The sequence below is a fragment of the Macaca nemestrina genome, chromosome 16 (assembly GCF_043159975.1).
Source record: "Macaca nemestrina isolate mMacNem1 chromosome 16, mMacNem.hap1, whole genome shotgun sequence".
Classification (NCBI taxonomy): domain Eukaryota; kingdom Metazoa; phylum Chordata; class Mammalia; order Primates; family Cercopithecidae; genus Macaca; species Macaca nemestrina.
The window spans coordinates 74983127-75006859 of NC_092140.1; the positions used below are offsets into that span (position 1 = coordinate 74983127).

At 46.8% G+C, this 23733-nt stretch overlaps 2 protein-coding genes across 12 annotated transcripts in view; both read left to right on the forward strand.

Annotated features, from left to right (window-relative positions):
- LOC105490756 (ATPase copper transporting beta) overlaps positions 1-23733 on the forward strand; it is a 147638-nt gene that overhangs the window by 59691 nt on the left and 64214 nt on the right. For 8 of the 11 annotated variants that reach the window (XM_011756656.3, XM_011756654.3, XM_011756660.3 and 5 more), the window contains 12 exons: positions 1947-2074; positions 2188-2342; positions 2553-2687; positions 5915-6109; positions 8090-8272; positions 9811-9979; positions 11130-11273; positions 13140-13282; positions 14634-14837; positions 14920-15037; positions 16620-16722; positions 17288-19778. In XM_011756656.3, the coding sequence (XP_011754958.2) occupies positions 1947-2074; positions 2188-2342; positions 2553-2687; positions 5915-6109; positions 8090-8272; positions 9811-9979; positions 11130-11273; positions 13140-13282; positions 14634-14837; positions 14920-15037; positions 16620-16722; positions 17288-17561 (1951 nt within the window). In that variant the 3' untranslated portion in view covers positions 17562-19778. Of the gene's footprint in view, positions 1-1946; positions 2075-2187; positions 2343-2552; positions 2688-5914; positions 6110-8089; positions 8273-9810; positions 9980-11129; positions 11274-13139; positions 13283-14633; positions 14838-14919; positions 15038-16619; positions 16723-17287; positions 19779-23733 lie in introns of those variants that run through there. The other 3 variants (XR_011614769.1, XR_011614770.1, XR_011614771.1) reach the window with 2 other exon arrangements.
- Positions 19003-23733, forward strand: part of LOC105490759 (transmembrane protein 272) — a 125967-nt gene continuing 121236 nt past the window's right edge. The window contains exon 1 of the mRNA XM_024795730.2: positions 19003-19138. The gene's annotated coding sequence lies outside the window, so the exon portion shown is untranslated. The remainder of the gene's footprint in view (positions 19139-23733) is intronic.

The following is a 23733-nucleotide window of genomic DNA, read 5'->3' on the forward strand; positions in this document are numbered from 1 at the left end:
GGCTTGTTCACCATTTGCTCATGAGCCAGTGTTACCTCTACAATTAATTCTGTTAGGCCCATGCCATGCTTTTAGTGAGCTGCTGCTGAAGCTGGCCCTGGGTCATGGGTGCCCTCCCTCTGGCTTTGTCTCTGTTCCTGCCGTCTTCTCCTCTCTCGCCCACAGAATCTCTGTCTCTGCAGGGTGTGTCCCACCAGCGCACAGTATGTACAAGACACAATCCCCACTTTAATCCACCCTCCCTTCTAGTGCTCTGTTTTTCTGTTCCTTCACAACAAGCCTTCTTTAAAAACGGGACTTTTGCTGTTGTCTTTGCCTTCTCACCCCATGCTCTCTTAGCCCATTCTAGTTGAGCCTCTGCCCTTACCAGTTTCTGAACTTGGTTTGGCCACAGCCATCAAATAATTTCTGTATATCCTAATCCAGCATTGCTTGTGTTCAGTCCTCATTTCAGTCTCTCACAAGTATTTCCCCCTTGTCTGTTTGATTTTTTTTCTTTTTTCAATGTGTAACTCACATTCACTGCAGCACACAAACCCTATGTGTAGAATGTGATGAATTTTATGTATATTTGCCCCTGTGGAACTACTTGTGCAGCGTTTGGTGCTGTTGGATGGGTGCTCCCTCCTCCTCCGCCTCCTCCTCCTCATTCCCATTCTCATTTTCCTCCTGTGTCACTGACTGGTCCTTCAGCGTCTGCTCAGCCTTCGGATGGTGGAGTGTCTCAGGGATGAATTCTAGGACCCCTTCTCTGTTTCTCCGTTCACTCCTAGGGACGCTCATGTGATTTCATGGCTTTAAATGCCATCTACATGTGACAGCTCTCAGGTTTGTTCTCTACCTCTGACCTCTTCTTTCCACTTCAGACTCTTATTTTCAGCTCCCTAGTTGATATTTCTACGTGGAAGTCAAATAGGCATCTCAAAGCCGACATGTCAAAATGAACCATTTCTCTCCATCTCTTCCCCTTCTCTTCCCTCACCCTCCCTTAGCTGCTTCTCCATAATCATCTCCATCTCATTAAATGGTTTCTGTATCCACCCAGTTGCTCAAAAATGAAAATTTGGAGCTTATCTTTGATTCCTTTCTTTACCCTCATATTTAGTGCTTTTTCACATCTTGTTGACACATGATCTAAGAATATGCTGTGTATTTCTTCTCCCTTGCTCTGTCGTCCAGGTTACTTCCATCTTCTGCTTGGGCTACTGCAACAGCCTGACTGTCCCCCTTACTCCTGTGATCACCCCTACAGCCCATTCTCATGCACCAGCCAAAGAGATCACTTAAATGTGAATCAGATCGTGTCACTTTCCTGCTAAAGCCTTACATTGAAAACCCATGCTCTGCTTCAGGAGACCCGGCATGATCTGGACTCTGCCTGCTTCTCTGACCTCAACTTGCACGTCACTTACTTCCTGCCAGCCATGCTTGCTTTCTTGCTGTTTCTCAGACGTACCCTTCCTGCCTGCCTTAAACCTTTGTGTCAGTTGTTTTCTCTCCATGAACTTCCTTTCCCTGTGTGTTGGACCTTCTTGGCATGCAGGTCTCAGCTTAAACGTTACCTTCCCAGAGAAGCCCTTCCAGTCTCCTCCTCCCTCTGCCACTCTAAGAAGCCCTCCAGTCACGTTATCCTGGTTTATTTTCATCACAGCACTTATTAATATTTAATACCTGATTCTATCTTGCTTGTTGTCCATTTCCACCACAGAACTTGTCTTCATGAGATGGTAGGGCCTTTGCTGTGCCATTCACAGCTGTGTCACCAGTGCCTAGAACAATGCCTGGCATTCAGCAGCTGCACGATAAATATCTGTAAATGAACAGATCAAATGAATACTGTTGCTCAGTATAAGCAAGCGTAGTATAACTAGTGTGACAACTGACCTAGAACCTGACCTGGTGACCGAATGAGTGACCATATGAGTGATGAGTGGCGTCTGTTGCAGGGAGGAGCAAGTCCCCATGGAGCTGGTGCAGCGGGGCGATATCGTCAAGGTGGTCCCTGGGGGAAAGTTCCCAGTGGACGGGAAAGTCCTGGAAGGCAATACCATGGCTGATGAGTCCCTCATCACAGGTGAGGCGGCTTGTTTTATGTTCTTCCCTCAGGCAGGTATCATAGCAGCTTTCAGGTCACATGAGTGCTGGATGGGGCTGAGCAAATGACGGTTGTCTCTTTCCTACTTCTAGGAGAAGCCATGCCAGTCACTAAGAAACCCGGAAGCACTGTAATTGCGGGGTCTATAAATGCACATGGCTCTGTGCTCATTAAAGCCACCCATGTAGGCAATGACACCACTTTGGCTCAGATTGTGAAACTGGTGGAAGAGGCTCAGATGTCAAAGGTAATGAAGACATTTTTAAAACGAACTTCATCTTTCTCATTTTAGAAATTATGTCAAGAGTTCTGGGAAATCAGACAGTTTTATTGAGTAGAGATTGATTAGTAAATGTGGTTAAATGAGGGAGATTATCCCAGTCCTTATCAATGCTTGTGGTGGTTTATTTCTTCATAGGTTGTAATTTCCCACGGTCTTGGTGTTTTCTTTTCATAGGCCCCCATTCAGCAACTGGCTGACCGGTTTAGTGGATATTTTGTCCCACTTATCATCATCATGTCAACTTTGACGTTGGTGGTATGGATTGTAATCGGTTTTATCGATTTTGGTGTTGTTCAGAAGTACTTTCCTGTAAGTTGAATGCCTTGGGCTGTATGGTGGTTGTGTTTTAAATAATCTACTGACACTGATCCTATTCTTTCATCTCTTAGATTCACTGGGCTTTAATTATTCATTGCATTTTATTTGCTTGCTTCTCTTATTGACAGCAAAATTTAAGCCAGAGCGGGATAAACAGTCACTCTCCTTCTGCAGGTTTCTATTAAAGTTCTCCTTTGCATTCTACTTAGATGATTTTCACAGACACCAATTGGTGCTCAGTTGTAATGCTTGAAGCATTTACAATATGTATTATTGGTCCCTTTTGAGTTTATGAGGCATATGTCATAGAAAATAGCTCACTTTAAATGTCAATGGCATGATAATATTATTTAACACATTTTAAGAAAAATATGTTTTGATGTATATATTTACCAGTACCATCTTTGACCTCCCAGCTTCCCAAGTAATGTGAATAGCTTTTTATGTTTTCTTATTTATTTATTTATTTATTCATTTGAGATGGAGTCTCTCTCTGTTGCCCAGGCTGGAGTGCAGTGGATTAATCTCGGCTCACTGCAACCTCCGCCTCCCAGGTTCAAGCAATTCTCCTGTCTCAGCCTCCCGAGTATCTGGGACTGCAGGTGCACGCCACCACGCCCAGCTAATTTTTGTATTTTTAGTAGAGATGGGGTTTCACCATGTTAGTCAGGCTGGTCTCAAACTTCTGACCTCAGGTGAACTGCCTGTCTCAGCCTCCTAAAGTGCTGGGATTTCAGGCATGAGCCACTGCACCCAGACGTGAATAGCCTTTTATAGTAAATGTTTTCTAAACATTGTATGTTTAGGCAATGGCATATACATTTTTTAGTTTAAAAAAGTGGTTGAAGAACACTATCTTAGGAAATATGGTTTTATTAAACCTCAGAAAAAGAAAGGAAAATACAGGCCACCCCTCAAAAAACGTATTTTCTTGAGGAATAAAATCTATATTACATCTGTGATTCTCAGTTGGGAGCTATGACATTTTTGGTTTTTGTGACTGAGGGGATGCTGCTAAACATCCTACAAGGCACATCACAGGCCCCTACGACAAAGAATTATCTGGCCCCAAATGTCAGTAGCACTGAGGTTGAAACCTTGATAATGTACTTAAAAAACTAATGGCACACTTAGAACAGTATTTGGTACTGTTAACGGCACAATGAGCAGAACAATGAGTGGTAACATCACCATGAGTGGAACAATGTTTTTACCTTATCTTATTCCTAGTCCAGTCTAATGCTTGTTATACCACAGAGCCATAGAATAAGAAACCAAACTGGGTGTGGCGAAGCACCTGTAGACTCAGCTACTCGGGAGGCTAAGGCAGAGGATCCTTTGAGTCCAGGAGTTTGAGGCTATAGTGTGCTGTGACGGTGCCTGTGAATAGCCACTGCACTCCAGCCTGGGTAACACAGCAAAAAGTACAAATATGGAATGGATAATTTTTTTCTTCTAAAAACAATTCTGCACATAATTAAAAGTATATCAAATATTCTCAGGACACATGTCATTTACTAGGATGTCATTTTCTCCCTCAAATTTTCCATCTTAAATTGAAAAATGTTCAAGTTAAACACTTTCTGACATCTAAGGAAACTCAGTGCTCTTAAAAGTAACTTACAGATATATTGGTAGAATGTGCCAGTGGCTTTCCATGGCACCTGACCGCCTACAATTTCGGCTTTTTCGGGAGAGCAGTGCCTTGGCATGTGGCCATGGGAAGACTCAGTCCTAAACAAGTTGGAATCTGTGGCTTTCTGCTGTTCCATGCCTTTCCATCTTATTTTGGCTTCTTTTGTTTTTATCTGCAATATCAGGGAGGATGCTGGCAAACGAGGTACTGCATGTTCCTTTAAGATACTATCATCTCTCTGCTGTACGAAAGTCATTGTAGGGAAGGGCTCGTGGTAACTTCCAGAAGTCCCCCCAGTCCTGTCAGAATGCCAGGTGTGATTTTGACAAGAATTAGTGTGTTTTTAAAAAAGATTACATAATCTTTATCTCTAAAAATCTTAAACAATATATCCCTCTACCTAAATATAACTGTTTCTATGAAAATTAAAAGACCCCTTTAGTAATATATCTTATTTTAGAATCCTGCCTTTCAGAGTGAAATAATAAAATATAGATGGAAGCTAACGAGGTTGTGGTCCGTAGCCTTACCCTAGACAACTGTGCTTTTTACAATAAGTAAGCGAACATAGTATCTCTTGATTATACTCCATAGCCACCAGCCATTTTTAAAAATAAACCGAGATAATTCAAGCTCTCAGAATATAAATAATACCAAGTGTCTGGAAAGTAGACTCATATTTTGTTTGTTTTGGGTTACAAAGAAAAAATAGTGAAAAATGCAGAGAAGAAAGTAAAGATACCTCCAAATCATATCCCTAGAAGTAATTTTTTTGCACATTAGTGGATACCTTTCCAGTATTGTTGAAATGCTATATTCAGATATAGGCAGAGATTTTTGCATGAATAAATCCAGCACATGCCATTTTGTACTTGCTTTTTAATTTTGCAATGCTGCTGGTACCTTTCCATATCAGTAAATGTAGATATACATCATCATTCCAACAGTTGCCTCGTATCCTATTATATACACCACACCTACAATTTAATTAACCAATCTCCTATTGTTTCCATTTTTTGTCATTACAAAAGCAAAACACTGTGGTAAATATTCTTGCATCTTTTCTCATTTATATGATTATCACCTTAGAATAACATTTTTAAAGCTTTCCTAATGATGAAAAAAATAACAGTAATAGTTACTGTTTCTTAGATGCTGCTCCTATGCCCGGTGTTATGTACTGTGTATATGTATATGTTTATATGTGTATTGCCTCATTCAATCCTTACCACAATTTATGAGCTATGCATTATCATCTCCATTTTGTGTATGAGGAAACCAGGATCTGGGTCTGTGTGGTCCATCTCCAGAGTCTGCTTTCCCCTGTCAAGGGCTTTTATTTGACTCTGCTCCTGTAATGCCTCTTTGAGGGAAACCTGTAAGATGAAGTTGGATAGCTGGGATGTGGAGAGCAGTAATGTGTTCTCTATGATGGCAGAGCAGTGCAGAATACCATCTGTTTCCTAACCCCAAGTTTGTCACGCTGTGCCCAGTGCCCCCCTGAAATGCCCTTATGTCATTAGAGTTCCGGGAGCTTCCTTATTGAACTCTCAACCTGCCTCTAACTCTGTCCTGTTTTCAGAACCCCAACAAGCACATCTCCCAGACAGAGGTGATCATCCGGTTTGCATTCCAGACGTCCATCACGGTGCTGTGCATTGCCTGCCCCTGCTCCCTGGGGCTGGCCACGCCCACGGCCGTCATGGTGGGCACTGGGGTGGCTGCGCAGAATGGCATCCTCATCAAGGGAGGCAAGCCCCTGGAGATGGCGCACAAGGTCAGCCTGTACCACGGCTTTCCCCGTCTTGAGAGATGAAAGTAGTATCTGTTTACTATTTCACATTGAGAGAAAAGCCTGAGAGCCACTCAAGACAGCAGTGTTAATTACATAGAATAGTAAGTCAAGTATAACTAGGAATAACGACAGTAGCAACAGAATAGCCACCAGTCATATAATGCAACACTATCAACATTACTTGATTTAATTGCATTAACAACTCTGTGTGGTAGGTGCTTATCATTCCCATTTTACAGATGAGGAAACTGCAGCAGGAAGAGATTAGGTTACTCGCCCAAAGGCCTGCAGCTAAACAGAGGCAGAGCTGGGATTCACACCCAGGTAGCCAGGCTCCAGGACAAAACCCCACCGTGACATCTGTGGGATTAGTGATGGGTCCTGTGACCCCGGGGAGTAAAGAGTGAGTGACGGTGTTTGTGAAGTGTCTTCCTTTTGCCTAACTTACCTCTAGCCTTTCACACTTGCACCTATTTAATCAGCATTTGCTGGGCACTCACTGCACGTGGGCCCCACACTGGGTTCTGGCGATGGTCGTGGTTTCCAGCTGCCAAGGAGCCCACCAGGTTAGGGGGAAAGACAGTGAAAAAGTAAACAGCAAAGCTGAGTGAGTATTACGAGATACTGAGTATTGACCGGTGGTGCTTGATGCCCTGGGGACACTTGAACAGGGACCAATCCTAGACTTGGGGTGCTGGACTCAGGGACGAGGGTGCTGCAGGTGGTTAGGGAAGCGAATGCGAATGTTCATCTGAGACCTTACTGTTGAGTGAGAGCTAGACAACGGAGCTGGGGAAGAGTGTTCCAACATGGGGACAGCAGGTGGACAGGACCTGTGGAGGTGGAACTTCCCCTCCCCGCAGTATCCCCAGCATCTAGCCTGAGACATCGAGTGCATTCAGAAGTTATCTGTTGAATGAGCAAATGAGGAACTGGAAGAAAATCACTGGGAGAGAGGAACTGGAGATGAGACTGTTGAGGGAGGGGCCAGAATCCAAAGGCTGAAGATTTAGTAAAGGGTTCTGAACGTTACCCTAGAAGCCGCGTGGGGATGGCATACCCACGTGATGTGACCGGATCGTGTGTTGGGAAGATCATTCTGGCTGCATAGTGAAGGATGCACTGAAAGCTGGCAAGAATCTCTGGAGGAAGATGAGTTAAGTGTGTTGAAGGAAGGCCACCACTCAGCATCAGAAACAAAAAGCTGAATTATTGTTTGCACAATTGTAAGGGAGAACCCTGCATAGAACCCTGCTGTGGGACATGGTCTGAGAAGAACAACCTGCTGGCCTTAAATGGGTTCAAATTATACACTTCAGGGATTACTGGACTTTCAGAAGCAGGGCTTAGGGCTCGGCTGGCCCTGGTCATGGAAGTGCAGGTACCTGTAGCTGCTGCCCATATCTGAGCCCAGAGGTGTGGGAACTCTGCAGACTGCCATTGACCAAGTGTAACCAACTTAAAACTGGCTCCGGGGGTTTGCTTGTCATTATGGCCATAGAATAGTCCTTTCCTTTCTTGAACTCAGAGTGTGAGGACTCTATTCCCAGTAGCTTTTGCACTTAGGCAGGCAAGAGGAAGCTGTGGTTGGGCTCGGCGTATGGCAGTGGACAGGGAGGCAGGTGTCCCTCAGGGTCCTGACTCCTGACCTGATGTGAGGAAGTCTGTGGATGGTGTCACTATTGGGGGGACAGTGCTGTGCCATCTCCTGTACAGCCAAGGTTTCTGGCTTTGCCTGGTCAAGGTCAAGCCTCAGTGTGGCTGGTTTGACTGGATACGTAGGGAAACAGTTTCTTTGCAGCGGGAGTTGTTGAACCCTGAGATTGAACGACAGAGGATCATGTTAGGAAGCTGTCTTGTTTCCTATCTGAGGCAGGTTGGGTGAGGTTCTGCATCAGAACTATGACTATGGAAGCCCCTCCATCTGTATTGTGGTCACTGAGTTGTGGTTGTTTTTGGCAGATAAAGACTGTGATGTTTGACAAGACTGGCACCATTACCCATGGGGTCCCCAGGGTCATGCGAGTGCTCCTACTGGGGGATGTGGCCACCCTGCCCCTCAGGAAGGTTCTGGCTGTGGTGGGGACTGCGGAGGCCAGCAGCGAACACCCCTTGGGCGTGGCAGTCACCAAATACTGTAAAGAGGTACGTGGACCTGGGCATGGCCCTGCCCTCCCCACCAGTGCTCCTTTACTCCTCACCATATCCTTCTCTCCTAGCTGCCCTTGAGGAGGCCTTCTCTGTGTGGTCTGGAAAAGCACTTAGAAGGCCCCTCTGCAGCAGGCGGGGATAGGGCTCACAGTCAGCCCTTGCCACAGTTTCAGGTTATCACAAAGGGAGTTCAGTGTCACAGGCATTTACTGAACATCACCAGGCACCAGGCTCAGGAGAACAACAGGAGTGGGATGTGAAGTCTACCCTTTGGAAGCTCACAGCCTTGGGGAGTACGGGCAGTCTGGAAACTCAGTGCTTTGACAGTGCTTAGTGCAAGGGGACACAAACATGAAATGGGAGTATTGGGGTGGGAGGGAGAAATCTACTCCCCTGGGAGCATCTGGGACAGAGAGGAACCAGCTGAGGTGAGCCAGAGCGCCCGGCAGGTTCTTGGCACTTCATAGAGAAGCATTGCCCTCTTTTGGTCTCTCCACATGAAATGTTCTGTTTTGTTTTCTCTTAATTTCAGTCTGAATATAGGGGCAGCAGAACGTGTCACACAGAATATTGCCCTGACAATTTTTAAACAGCCTGAGCAATACTGTTAGCAGTAAATGTAGAAAGGTGATATCGTTGCCTTGAAAAACAGTTGACAACTCTTTGTGGTCAGAGGCTCTTCCAGAAACCTCATTTCTAGTTTTTCCTTCATGTAGGGTCAGACAGCCCACTGTTTCACACCTCCCTTCTGACATTTCAGGGAGAATCTCGCTCACCCTCAGTCATCCTTCATTTGTTGTATGGTCTGGAAAACCGCTTCGAAGGCTCCTCTGCAGCAAGTGGAGATAAGGGACTCACAGTCAGCCCTTGCCACAGTTCTAGGTTATCATAAAGGGAGGTCGGTGTCACAGGCATTTGCTGAACCTCACCAGGCACCAGACTCAGGAGAACAACAGGAGTGGAATGTGAACTCTGCCCTTCAGGAGCTCACAGCCTGGGGGAGGACAGGCAGTCTAGAAACCCCAGGCATTCCTTTCCCCTGCCACCTTGTCCCCTCCTCCTCCAGGGTCTGATAATATAGGCAATTATCTCTTGATAGCCTCGAAGAGCTTTGTTAACACTACTTATTCCATTGTTTTTATGAAATTATTTGCAACATAAAATTCACTTCTCCCTCTCTTTGGCACCTGCACTCCTCTTTAATTTGAGGTGTTTGATATGAATTGCCTTTTTCCTTTCCATTCAGTAACCTGTTCACTGTCATGAGGCACCCACCCAGGGAAACATTTTAGGCTGTTTAGTCTCATTCAACTTTACAGCTATAGTATCTTTACCAAAGGGGGAGAAATAATTACTAGTCACTATCTTAACCTTTCCCATCCATTCCACCTCCCTTTCCTCCTTTCTCTCAGTTCCTGCTTTCCACTGTTCTCTTGCCACCTTCACCCTGTGTCCCTGTCCTGCCTACCCCTCCCTCTCACATCACCCCTCTTGGCTTACAGGTTCCTCTCCCTCTCTTTCCACCTTCCCAGGAACTTGGAACAGAGACTTTGGGATACTGCACGGACTTCCAGGCGGTGCCAGGCTGTGGAATTGGGTGCAAAGTCAGCAACGTGGAAGGCATCCTGGCCCACAGTGAGCGCCCTTTGAGTGCACCTGCCAGTCACCTGAATGAGGCTGGCAACCTTCCCGCAGAAAAAGGTATTGCTGGCCTCTGTCTCTGCAGCTGGTTCAAAGTAGAGGTGGGCCAAACCACAGAGAGCACCACGTCCAGTAGTGATGGCCTCTGCTGTGCGGCGGACGGTTCATGGCTAAGGCAGCCAAGCCTGCCTCCCCACCCCCAGGAAAGTTTCTCGCATGTTCTTGGGTGCATGTAAATTTTGTTGCTTATGGCTGCCTTAAATTTGTAGAGCATTGTTTAGCTGACCCGTGATTTTGATTCGTCTCTTTCTTACCCCAAATCGGTTTCGCTTCTCATAAGCCACAGAGTTGGCAGATGGGAATTCCATGTTTGTTCTTCCTGTTTCCATCCCGTGTGTTAGAACTCTGGTATTTACCGAGCAGGCAGAAAAAGTCGGGAAAGCAGAGGGAAATGTCTGCCCAAGCCAGGAAGGGACACTGCTTGGAGGGACAGCTGCTTTTGAAGAATGGCCTTTCTTATTCTCAAGGTAGCTTGCCAGCCACCAGAATAAAGGGTGGAAAACACTCAAAACCCGTGACTAGTGTTTTTCCTAAGTGTTGGTAGTGAAATTGTGACTTACATTGTGTGGTTAGAAGCCACGTACCACCTTCCAGCCTTTAAAACCCCAGATGGCCTTTCGATGAGAGCTTCCAGAGCCTGGCCGCGCAGTGACACCTCAGTTAGCAGCACACGCTGTTTGAAAGTGACAGGTGAGAGGTGCATTAGCCTCGGGAGTTACAGTTTTAAACATTTCATGTAGACTTGCCTGATTATTCGTTGATTCACCTGGGGTCGTTGATACCAAGCAGTAATGAATGTAGTCAACACTTGCTTTGTGTGCCGGCCAAATAGCTAAGTGCTTCTAATCCCTGCAGAAAAAGAATCAGTGGATACTTCTAAGACAAAGACGGACGTTGCCTTATGTTTAATACGTTTATACCATTTCCACCCATACAGCATGTACTATTAATGCCTCATCTTAATTCATACCCACATGTCCTACACATTAATTTTACTTTTTTTTTCTTGTGCTAAAGGATGCTGTCCCAAGAGGAAGGTTAAAGTTTTTCAGATTGGTTAAAAGGATATTTTGCTGTTAAAAGGATTGCATGGTTTTAGTTAACAGCAAAATTGGACCATTTAGAAATAACCACAGCCTCTTTTGAATAGATGCAGCCCCCCAGACCTTCTCTGTGCTGATTGGAAACCGTGAATGGCTGAGGCGCAACGGCTTAACCATTTCCAGTGACGTCAGTGACGCTATGACAGACCACGAGATGAAAGGACAGACAGCCATCCTGGTGGCTATTGACGGTATCTTCTGCTTCTGCCTTCCTTCTGCTCTCTCAGAAATGCAGTTTTCTGCAGATATCAGGCAAAAGAGTCCTCCTTTAAAAAAGAAAACAAATGAAAACCTTCCTCTCTTAATTTCAGGCCTGTTTCCCAAAAGATTGCCTTTTTGTCTTTTCTCTTCATTCTTTCCCACTGTCTCCATCTTGGCCCCATAGCCAGCTCTGGTCTGGCCTCAGTCTTCTTGACCTTGGAATTCTAAACTGTCTTTGTCATCATCGTTGCTCTTGTCCGGGTGGGCAGTTCAGAGTCATCCTTCTCATTCATCCCTGCAGACAAAGCAGGAATTCGCTTCCCAACAGGTTTAACTACAGGACGCATTTAAACAATGAGATCCATGCCACTCTTCTCTGTCTGCTTTATTTATTTGTTATTACTTTTGTTTTTTTTTTTTTAGATCGAGTTTCCCTCTTGTCACCCAGGCTGTAGTGCAGTGGTGCGATCTCGTCTTACTGCAACCTCTGCCTTCGGGTTCAAATAATTCTCCTGCCTCAGACTCCTGAGTAGCTGGGATTACAGGCCCCCACCACCACGCCAAGCTAAATTTTGTATTTTTAGTAGAGATGGGTTTTCACCAGGCTGATCTCGAACTCCTGATCTCAGGTGATCCCCCTGCCTTGGCCTCCCAAAGTGCTGGGATTACAGGTGTGAGCCACTGCGCCTGCCCTTCTGTCTGCTTTATACAGACTGGTGTTGCATAGAGTACAGGTCTCAAGACTGTGTGTGTTGGCTGGGTGCGGTGGCTTACATCTATAATCCCAGCACTTTGGGAGGCTGAGGTGGTTGGATCACCTGAGGTTGGGAGTTCGAGACCAGCCTGACCAACATGGTGAAACCCCGTCTCTGCTAAAAAAATATTAGCCGGGCGTGGTGGCAGGCGCCTGTAATCCCAGCTACTGGGGAGGCTGAGGCAGGAGAATCGCTTGAACCTGGGAGTCGGAGGTTGTGGTGAGCCGAGATCATGCCATTGCACTCCAGCCTGGGCAACGAGAATGAAACTCCATCTCAAATAAAAAAAAAGACTGCATGTGTTTTAGTGCTCAGATTCTATCCTGGGCTTTACATGCCAGAGAGATTAGAGTCTTTACTTTGTTAATGTTAGTTTCTGCTAATAGAAGTAACAGTATATGCAACCAAGAAATAAAATTTATGATACCTTTTGAATGCTCCAACCAAATATGTCTTCCTCTCACTTTCTCTCCTTTTTTTCCCTTTTTGTAAGTCTTTGTAAATCCACCCTCCCCTCGGCTGTCAAACCAGAATTGGCACAAGTAAAGGAGTCGTGCCATCTCGTATGTCATCCCTCACTGTGTTCTCATTCACACCTCAGCCCTAAAAACCCTCCTGCTTCTATAGCTAAAGATTCACTCAAAGAGAAATTCTGCCAAAATGTTTTCTATAGGAAAAGACAAAGAAGGATTGATTTTCTAGTTTGGACATTTATCACTTTAAGTGATATCTGTTATATTTCTTGAATTTTAGTCGCTAACGTGTATTGAATTCTTATTACAAGCCAGGCACTTTGCAAAGTGTCATACATGCTCCTTGCAGAAAGTTTGGAAAATTCAGCTATAAAGGAGAAAATGAAATCACTCATAATCCTATTCCTCGGGGAGTCACTGTGAAGATTTTAATTATATTGCTTCCAGACTTTTCTGTATGTCTGTAAATGCATGTACTTTTTAAAAAGCAAAAAAACCCCATTGTGTTATATAATTTGGCGTTTTGGTTTTTGCACGTAACATTATATGATGAGAACATTGCAAGTGTGGTGTCTTGATGCGGGGTGCCCATCCTGTGTAGCTGCTGATGCCGGCTGGTTCACTCCAGGTGTGCTCTGTGGGATGATTGCTATCGCAGACGCTGTCAAGCAGGAGGCCGTCCTGGCTGTGCACACGCTGCAAAGCATGGGTGTGGATGTGGTTCTGATCACCGGGGACAACCGGAAGACAGCCAGAGCCATTGCCACCCAGGTACAGCCCTTTAATATTGCAAACTGCGTAAAGCTCATAAAAGCAGTTAGAGACAAAAGTAAGCACCAGTTGGCCCAGCACTGAACTGTACTCCTGCTCTTTCCCCCTCTCTGGATGCTTTTCTCTCCACGTGCTTCATTCTGTGGCCACGTAGTGTCACACGTGAGCACTGTGGTGCCGTGCGAAGATCTCTTCCTGGGGTTTGGGTGCATGCATCCTCGAAAAAGGAGTTCCATTGTTCTCTAACCTTTTCCCAGTCTTGGCAATGGAAAAAAAAGTATGTGGCTTAAGGGCTAAGATAGACATTTTCTAACCTTTATGTTAAAGGAAGATTTTGCCAGCTCAGCTCTTCTCACTTGGGTGCTCAGATAAGTGACTCAGTCCTGGGCAGTTCTCCAGCAGCCCCTGAGGCTGTTTGGCCTGTGAGGACAGTACCACTGGATGGCTGCCTGACTCCTCACACAGCAGTGGCTCCAGTTTGGATTCCTAGAAATTGTGCACCTCCAAATGTGTGCAGAGCTCTAGGCTTCTGAAAGCTTAATTGTGTTCCTTGAGGGAAGCAGCAATACCCCTGTTTTCCATGGTCCTCCTTGCTAATGGTGGACCTGTTTAGCGTCCTTCCCCCCTTTTCTGGCTAACACTTGTTCATCCATTCAGCAGGCACTTACGAAGCACCACGAATGTGACAGGCAGGTGCGGGGCCAGGCTCTGTGAGGAACGAAGGGGGCTCGGCTCACAGTCTTGCAAGAAGGTGGACCAGTGACGGTGTATATCTGAGAAGCGGGAGAGGGGCTAGGAAAGGAAAACTGCACCTTTCCAGGACAGAGCAGGCAGCAGGAGCATTTCCCAGGGGCACAGAATAGCACGGCGATTTGGAGACACTGCGGGGAGCTGAATGGTGTGGTCAAGTGTGGCACCAGCGGCCAGACCCTGAGACTCTGGGGACCTCAGAAACAGACCTGAGAGTTGAGCTGCCCTCCTCTGGGAGGTGCATGGGGTCTGCTGGAGGACATGAGACAGGAGAGTAGGGACCCATGGCCGTACAGATGCTTTGGGAAGACCATGGGGGCAGCACATGGAGAAGAAAGTTGGAGTACTGAGCTGTGGACAGGGAGACCAGCAAGGGGGTTGTTTGCACATCCAGAAAAGGACAAGGCCTAAACCAGTACAGGGTGTTGGGGCGGGAGCCAGGGATGAACTGGCCCTGTGACAGCAAACCTGCAGGGTGTGGCTGACAAACATCACTGACTGGACCCAGAGGCTGAGGGCAGAGGGGCAAGGGTAATTTGAGGCTTCTGCTGCTATCTGATACCTTTTGCCAACACCAGGCATTGCCCTTCTTTTGTCTTAGGTTGGCATCAACAAAGTCTTTGCAGAGGTGCTGCCTTCGCACAAAGTGGCCAAGGTCCAGGAGCTCCAGAATGAAGGGAAGAGAGTCGCCATGGTGGGGGATGGGGTCAATGACTCCCCAGCCTTGGCTCAGGCAGACATGGGTGTCGCCATTGGCACCGGCACGGATGTGGCCATCGAGGCAGCCGACGTCGTCCTCATCAGAGTGAGCACGGCTGCAGCCAGGCTGTGGGTACTGGGAGGGTGGTGGGCAGACACCTTCCTCACTGTGTGCTCCTCTCCGTCAGAATGATTTGCTGGATGTGGTGGCTAGCATTCACCTTTCCAAGAGGATTGTCAGGAGGATACGCATCAACCTGGTCCTGGCACTGATTTATAACCTGGTTGGGATACCCATTGCGGCAGGTAGGCAGCTTTTACCCACTGTACTCCAGCTGTGCCCAGAAAGGCTTCTGTCTCCCAGGTTTCTGCTGAGGTTAGTGAGTGCCTCACTCACTGGCTGGCTAGAGATGTTTTAGAAAGGCTGGTTTTTTTTATGTCCCCTGCTTTATATGTCTTTAAAGGTAAATGAGAAACTGTGAAGAGGACCTGAAAACTTCATTCACTCTGTTCCTTTCTAAAAAGCTAGTGGAGATGCTTGGCTATATTTTCTGAGCCCTATTTTACTGTGGCCTTATTTTCAGAGCCATTTGTTAAGACATATAGTCTGAGAAATAATCACTAGTAAGAATTATGGGGCATCTGCTACATGTTAGGCACAATTATTGGTGTTTCAGAACCTTATCCTGAACTTTAGTCCTGCCCAAGTTTCACTCTGAGTTACACAAATGATCATGGAAAGAAATGGCTTTTTGGCCAGGCGTGGTAGCTCATGCCTGTAATCCCAACACTTTGGGAGGCTGAGGCAGGAGGGCCATTTGAGCTCAGGGGTTCAAGACTCACCTGGGCAACATAGTGAGACTTCATCTCTACAAAAATTTTAAAATTAGCTGGGCATGGTAGCATACACCTTAGTCCCATCTGGGAGTACAGAGGCTGGGGCAGGAGGATTTATTGAGCCCAGGAGTTGGAGGTGGCAGTGACCCATGATTGTACCACTGTACTCTAGCCTGGGCAAGAGTAAAACCCTGTCTCAGAAAAAAGAAAAAGAAAAGAAATAGATTTTTCTGCTTTGTAATTCCCCCTCATTCCCCCTCCCCAAGAAACGCCTCTGCCCTGCCCCCTGTTCCCTGCCCCTGGGAACATGGCAGTGAAAAGTTCCAGACCCTTCTGTAAGGCAGTGCCCCTCCATGGGCTGAGGAGAGATCAAGTTTGTAATCACAGCATTCCTGCCTCAGTCTCCCTTGTGTCTGAGTGGTTAGTGGTGACTTGTGTAACAGGGTGTTGGCCTCCTGAGCCCAGTGAGTTAGGCAGGTTTACCTCCTGTCCCCAGAGCCGGCTCAGGAGCTTAATTCCCCCAGTGTGTGTGCCTCTGTCACACAAAGTTGACCATACCTGTCTCCTGACCCTGCCCTGGGACCTGGCTCTCATTCCTCTTTTAAAGATGTCATGAAGCCCTGGAGGCGAGGTCATCTGCTAGACAAGGGCTGTGGCCATCAGCCATGTTTGTCCTCTGTGGTACTGTGGCTGCAGGATGGGCAGCTGGCTCCCTCACCTCCTGCCACTTTTCTCCTCCCGCTCCTCCCACTCTCTGGTTCGTCGCTGCCCTGGAGCTCGCCCTGAAATGGGATGCCACCTGTGGGTGGTTCTGGGAATGTCAGGGCAAATGGAAGAGAGCCAGGCCCACTTGACAGCACCCCACACCCAGCTTTCTAGGAAGCCTCACTTTGGGGGGCCTGTGAACAAGATCCATTGGCAGGGGCTTCCGAGCATGCCAGGTGGAGACCTCACTGGGGGCCACTGAGGGTGGGGCCAGCCCGGTGCCTGAGGCCCTCTCCTGGCTCCTCTCCCCAGGCCTAGGTGCGAGTGCGAATTCTTTCTTCCCCAGGGGTCTTCATGCCCATCGGCATTGTGCTGCAGCCCTGGATGGGCTCAGCGGCCATGGCCGCCTCTTCTGTGTCTGTGGTGCTGTCATCCCTGCAGCTCAAGTGGTGAGTCCCCTCAGGTGGAGCATCTGTTGGAGGCTCCCAGGAGGCCCTGTCATTCTGCATGCTCAGGGAACAGTGGAACTTGCCTCTCATTCCCCAGTCATTCACCTGGGACAAACGCTGCAGTGGCAGCCCACGTGGAGCCTGGTGTGCATGCGTGTAACTTATCAGCACCGTGAGCAGGCAATTCACTGCTGCCCATCCACATGCTGGGCTGCCCTTACTCTGCTGCTCAAGGGCTGTTACTGTGAACATCAAGCAGACATGGGTCCCTGTGTATTATCTATCATTTTTTTTCTTTAAAAAAGATGTTCACTTATTTATGAGTGCATTCATTTAACAAAAGTGAGTGACAGCCTACAATGTGCAAGGCATTTGCTTAGGAAGTTTCTAAATCAGGTGAGCTTTCCTGGAACCATAGGGAGTTTAATATCCTTTTCCTTGGGATCTCTTGAGGTTTTGGTACTAAATGTTATTAAAAGATGGATGAGAGGCCTTCACCAGGCTGAGAAAAAAAAGAGCCTTGTTTCTAGAATGGCTCAGATGCTGTTGCCTTCCTGCTTTCCAGCTATAAGAAGCCTGACCTGGAGAGATATGAGGCACAGGCGCATGGCCACATGAAGCCCCTGACAGCATCCCAGGTCAGTGTGCACATCGGCATGGATGACAGGCGGCGGGACTCCCCCAGGGCCACACCATGGGACCAGGTCAGCTATGTCAGCCAGGTGTCGCTGTCCTCCCTGACATCCGACAAGCCATCTCGGCACAGCGCTGCAGCAGACGATGGTGGGGACAAGTGGTCTCTGCTCCTGAATGACAGGGATGAGGAGCAGTACATCTGATGGCACCAGGCAGGCGGGCCAGGGCAGGGCCTTGCCTCCACTCGCCACAAGCTGAGCAGGACAGCCAGCAGCAGGATGGGCTGAGCTAGCCTCCAGCTTTGGGGACTTCCACTCCCTGGATATGTCCAGTCATCCTGCCCTGCAGCACGTGGTCTTGTCTGAGTGCAACTGGCCTTGCCCTAGAGAGGACGGCCTGGCTTGCCTCTTGGTGTCACTGAACCGTCAGGATGGGCTTTGTCTTGGACTCTAGTCCTTGGCTGTACTGTAGAAGGTGAGAGGCGAGTCACCCTCCTCACAAACCTCTGCTTGGAGTATTTAGGATGACTGCTATGAAATGGAGAACAGTTTCGTCAGGACCAAAAAACCTCACTGGGCCTTTCCAGAGAACGGCAGACCTCACTGTCAGGCTCTTTCTGATGACGCCTGTCTGTGTGCATCATGTTTCTGAGACCACAGTTTACCTCAGGTGTGCCTGCTGCTTTCTTCCTGCACAGTCTGTTCCTTTTCTTTTCTGTGTGCTTGTCCGTGGGGACCCCTTGGAACCCTGCCTGTCTCCTAGGAGGGCGAGACCAATGTCTTTGTGGTCCTTGCTGCTGCTCTCAGGCGCTTCTCCAGTGCTCTGGAGTGTGCATTTCAGCTTGAACCTGCTTCCTGGCTCGCACATCCCCAGCCAGGGAGCTTGCCACACCATTCTTCAGGTCCAGGAGAGTTCTTTTTTTTGTTTGAAGCCCCCTTCTCCATGGAGTGGGGGCTTCTCAGTAGAGTGTTGTTGCTGACCAGCTGACCTGAGAGTCCAGACTTGGCTTCCTGTGGGGTCTAGGTTCTCGCAATTCAGGACGTCCTTCCATATTCTTGCCCAGCCTGTGGTGCTCAAAACGTTTGTCCCATGGGAGACATGTGTGTGCAGGAGCCTCCCTGCATGGCCCCAGGAGCTTCGTTTTCAGTCTTCTGTGTGACTGTCACCTCATGGGGTTCAATAGAGAATTCATGTCACTAGCACCTGGCCTTGTGTGGCTTGGAGATTAGGTACTGCCCAAATAGGAGGAAAGCACAGCCTCCTTGAGCCTGCCTTCTGCACGCACAGGGGCTTCAGGAAAGGAGTGGCCACAGCATCCCGAAGGGAGCATCTGTTTACCTGGCCGTGGCTCTCAGAGCAGCAGAAGGGGTCCAGTTTTAGACTCTGAAGTTGGTTGTGATTGACAGAACCCCTTGGGAGCAAACTAGTAGATGTTGGATTAAATTCTGGGTGAAACCCTTTTCTCCCACACAAAATAGTTTTAGTGACTTTTTTCAGTGTCCATTACTTGCCAAGGGCAGTTTTAGCAGCACTTTCGATAGATTACCTCTAATCTTCCCAACCAACCAACAAGGTAGCTATTACTGTCCGCATTTTACAGGCAAGGAAACAGGCTCCAAGAGGCTGAGGACTTTGCCCAGGATGACATAGCCAGTGGACAAGCCGTGTCTGTCAGCTGTGAAGGCTTCACTCTAATTGTCCTTCTACCTTGAATAGAAGTTTTCCTGATAAGAATAAACAAGGAAAAGGTCCTTGCCTCCTGGAAGAACGAATCTACCAGGTGATCTATTCATTGTTTCAACTCAGAATGCAATTCATTCAGGAGGTCATCTGACCTTCACCTTGGATGGTTAGTTTCACTTTTTACATATAGTTTTTGCGGGGTTTTATTTTATAAAATCCAAGCTCCCCAGTGATTGTGTTTTCGTTGTTTTCAGCCCCCCAACTCCAGCCTGCAGCACATTTCCGCTGTCCGTCAGTAACTGTGTCCTCTCTTTATGCTTGCTTGGGGAATGTTGTTTTCTGACTAGGCTGATCATTATCTAAAGAATCTAATTCTGTTGATTTTTAAAACTTATAGGACCATAAACGTTGTGTTCCTATATGGACATGGAAATATTTATATAATTTTATAGAAAATAACCTTTTAGATGGTCAAAGTGTAAGGAATTTTTTGGTCAGATAACCATTTCTACTTCAAAAACATTTCATGCAATATTAGAATAAAGTTCTTGTCATTCCTCTCAAAATCTGCCTGTGAGTGAGATGCGTGGTCAGAGGCCAGTGCCATCCTGTCGTCATGAGGGCTTCTGTGAGGCACTGGCTTGGCTTGATGTCTTTTTAGGGGGCAGAGAAGGATGGGATTTTAACAGCAGGGGACATGAGGGTGGGCAGAGCCCCCTTGATCTGCCATCCCCAGCACTGGTGTAAGTCCATTTCTCTAATGCAGGCCTGCCTCAGTGGCGTGTGGGGAGAATGCTGAAAGGCAGCTCCTGTCAAAGTCCCTGCCCTCCTGGGTTGGATGCGGGCTTGAATTACTGCATCGTTTGCACCCCTCTGTTCTAGGGTGAGTGTCTGCAAAAGGCTGTTCTCAAACACATCTTAATCAGGAGGGTTATGTTTGGGGTTCCTTGGTCTTGAGGGAGTGGGTCAGGAGGAGGAGCAGAAAAATCTTGACTAGTGGGCTCTGCTGGGAAAGCTCTGTGGGCATCTTGGGGTGGCCGGGAGGTGTAAGTGAGCCACACCTGAAGGGAGTTGACAGTGTAATCTTCACCCACACCAGGACACTTTGAAGAGCGGAAGGAGACACTATGAATAGTTATGCCAGGAGAATTGGCCTATAGCGGGACTATCCAGGCAAACTGGGACATGGCGCTCACCTTCCTTCAAAGGGAAATAGACATTGTGAAGTCTCCACTGACACAGACTGTCTACTTTAGAACTTTGCCCAATCATAGGTTCCAGAGACATGCTGGTGGCATAGTCATTTATCACATTTCAAGGTTCCCCCCATATCCACATCTTGGTACCTACACTTCTCTGTGGAATCATTGAGGTGATTATCTCATGGCTCAATGTGACTGCATAGCTAGATGGCCAGCCCCGCCCTCCAGCACACCATGACTTCGTGCCATGCCTGCTTGACTATTTTTCCAGATGCCTGGGTACAGAAATTTCATGTTGTATGCATGTCCCATTGTGAAAAGTGAGGGTGATACCACCTTAGGAAGGGATCCCCTTTCTTTAGAAGATAGATACTTTCTTTCTTTTTTGTCTTTTTTTTGTTGTTGTTATACTTTACGTTCTAGGTACATGTGCAGAGTGTGCAGGTTTGTTGCATAGGTATACATGTACCATGGTGGTTTGCGGCACCCATCAACCTATCATCTACATTAGGTATTTCTCCTAATGCTATCCCTCCCCTAATCTTACCTCACCCCTCAACAGGCCCCGGTGTGTGATGTTCCCCTCCCTGTGTCCATGTGTTCTCATTGTTCACCTCCCACTTATGAGTGAGAATATGCGGTGTTTGGTTTTCTGTTCTTGTGTTAATTTGCTGAGAATGATGGTTTCCAGCTTCATCCATGTTCCCTCCCTGCAAAGGACATGAACTCATCCTTTTTTTTTTTTTTTTTGAGATGAACTCATCCTTTTTTATGGCTGCATAGTATTCCATGGTGTATATGTGCCACATTTTCTTTATCCAGTCTATCATTGATGGGCATTTGGGTTGGTTCCAAGCCTTTGCTATTGTGAACAGTGCTGCAATAAGCATAGTGTGCATGTGTCTTTATAGTAGAATCATTTATAATCCTTTGGATACTTTCTAAAACTTGATCACATTTTCCTGATATATTCCTCAGGCAGAATAAATCACAGCATTCCAAATAACTTTTAGTCTTTAAGACCTTAGTGAAGAATTGTGATGGGATTACCTTTTTAATAAACAAATGCAGTAATTCTCATTTTTTTTTTTTTTCAAAAATGACATCTGGAAATTGACATGTTAGCAAATAGATTCTCAAATTATTCTGCTGGATTACCAAGCAGTCAAGATTAATAAAGGTGACTTTTATTTTTTATAAATCCAGTATAGACCAAAATCAGCCAGTCAAACAGTTTAATTAGAAAGAGATTATTGAATTGCAGGATTTTTTTCTTTGCTCTTAAAAATTATGACAGTGTTTTAGTAGGTAAATTTCCTAATGTGTATACAATTGAGTTAGACAATTTTTATTTGCATACATTTTTCTTAATTGCATCTTTGTTTTAAAAACAACAAGGAACATATGTGCAAAGAAATGCTTTAAGCAGCCACTTATGCTGACTGTCAGTTTCCCTTTGCAGATTACCTTGATGTGTGAGGAAGCTGATTTGGTGTTGGAAAGTACTGTGGAGCTAGGAGGAATCAAACTGCTATATTTTCTTTATTTTCAAACTCACCTTGGGCAGGCACGTAAACACTGTTGTCCAGGCTTTCATTCCAGAGGGAGATGTCTACTTTGCTGTTTTTCTTTGTGTGAAGACAATGACAGGGGTTGAAATTACAGGATAGAATATGAGAATGCTAAATAATGCTGTGAAATTCCAGAATATCCTTTATTCAGGAAGATGAATAAACAGAGATTTAAAACCATCCAAGGGCTAAAATGAAAAGAATTAATGGAATTTTAACATTTTTGCCCTTTGAAATGGAGGTGGCTATTAACTCTTCTCAATTGAAACATAATAACTTCTTACAGCAAAAAATTAGGCATATAGAAATACAGGAAGTGGGGAGGGGAAAGGCAAATACTCCCTTCCCAGCCCCAAAAGGAAAGCCCATGAACATGACTTCATGGAGGGATGTCCTTTGTGGATGGACCACATTGGGACATGGAGGGAGCAAAGCCTTCCTGCTCCTTGTTGACCAGCACCTGACCAAGTGGCAGCCATCTGAGACAGAGGTGCTGCAGTGGCCTCAGAGAGGCCTGTTGAGAGCAGATCCAGGTTCCGGTCAGGTCAGGGGACAGACAATGCTCAAATACCTCCAGGCTGCTGAGTGCTGGGTGCCTGGGCAGGTTCTGTCACTCATCTTGCCTGTCTGGCCCTCCTCACAGTGGCACTGAGAGCTATTTGCATAACTGTCCCATTTCCACAGACAGGGAACCAAGCCTCAGGTTGTGCAGCTGACTGTCCAGGACACAGAAGGGGTGTTCAAATCCATTTGGCACTGGCACTAAAGCCTGTAATCTGTTATGCTCCCTCTGGAAAGCTCCCTCTTCCTCCCAAAGGTGAATGCTGGTGCTTTCCTTAGGAGGAGAATCTGCTTCCTCAGCATCCCTTGGTCCCCTTACGTGGACAAGAAAGGTGTCCTTTGGCAGGACAGTGTGGCTTATCTCAAGAGCCACCTGGTGTCTGACCAAAACAACCTCCTAGTCTGCAGCTGGAGCCAAATTAATCATTTTTTATGCATCTAGAAATGCAAGTATCAGAAGGAAAACATGGGAGAAGGGGAAGAGCGAGAGGCTGGAGGTTAGCCCTGTCGCTGGATACCTCCATGCTACGATATATGCCACACCTGTACTTGCAGCCCAGGGTTTTAGAGCCTCAGACATACATTTAGTGCAGAGTACATGTTGGGATGACTCGACAGTCACCGTGTTTCTTTTTGTCATCATGTGCATCTGAGCTTCATGTTAAATATTCTTGCAAGTTTATATAATTTTTTTTTTTTTTTTGAGATGGAGTCTTGCTCCGTCCCCAGGCAGGAGTGCAGTGGCGCGATCTCAGCTCACTGCAACCTCCGCCTCCTGGGTTCAAGTGATTCTCCTGCCTCAGCCTCCTGAGTAGCTGGGACTACAGGTGCATACCACCATACCCAGCTAGTTTTTGTATTTTAAGTAGAGACGGGGTTTAACCATGTTAGTCAGGATGGTCTCGATCTCCTGACCTCATGATCTGCTCATCTTGGCCTCCCAAAGTGCTGGGATTACAGGTGTGAGCCACCACACCCAGCCTGGATAACTTTTTTTAAGGCTTGAACATTTTTTTAAAAGAAAGGGTTTTTAAAGGGCTCACAGTACTTTTGATGGCTCCAAAGCTGCCTGTTCTACCTCCTGTGTTTGGGTCTACAGGACTCCACCTCAAACCCCTGGACAGAAATCTGTCTTCAGCAGTTGATTACAAAGCTAGTACCCTGGTAGCTTAGAAAACAGATCCTCACCAAAGCCCCGGGGGCCACTTTACCTGCTCCAGACCTCTATTTTCTCATCTGTTTGATAAGAACTGCTCTCGTTACTGCCCTGAGCTAGGAGAATGGAAGGGGCAGTCCACAGGAAACCTGCACACAAGTGCAAGGTACACAGTGGTCACACGTGATCTCAACAGGTAGTG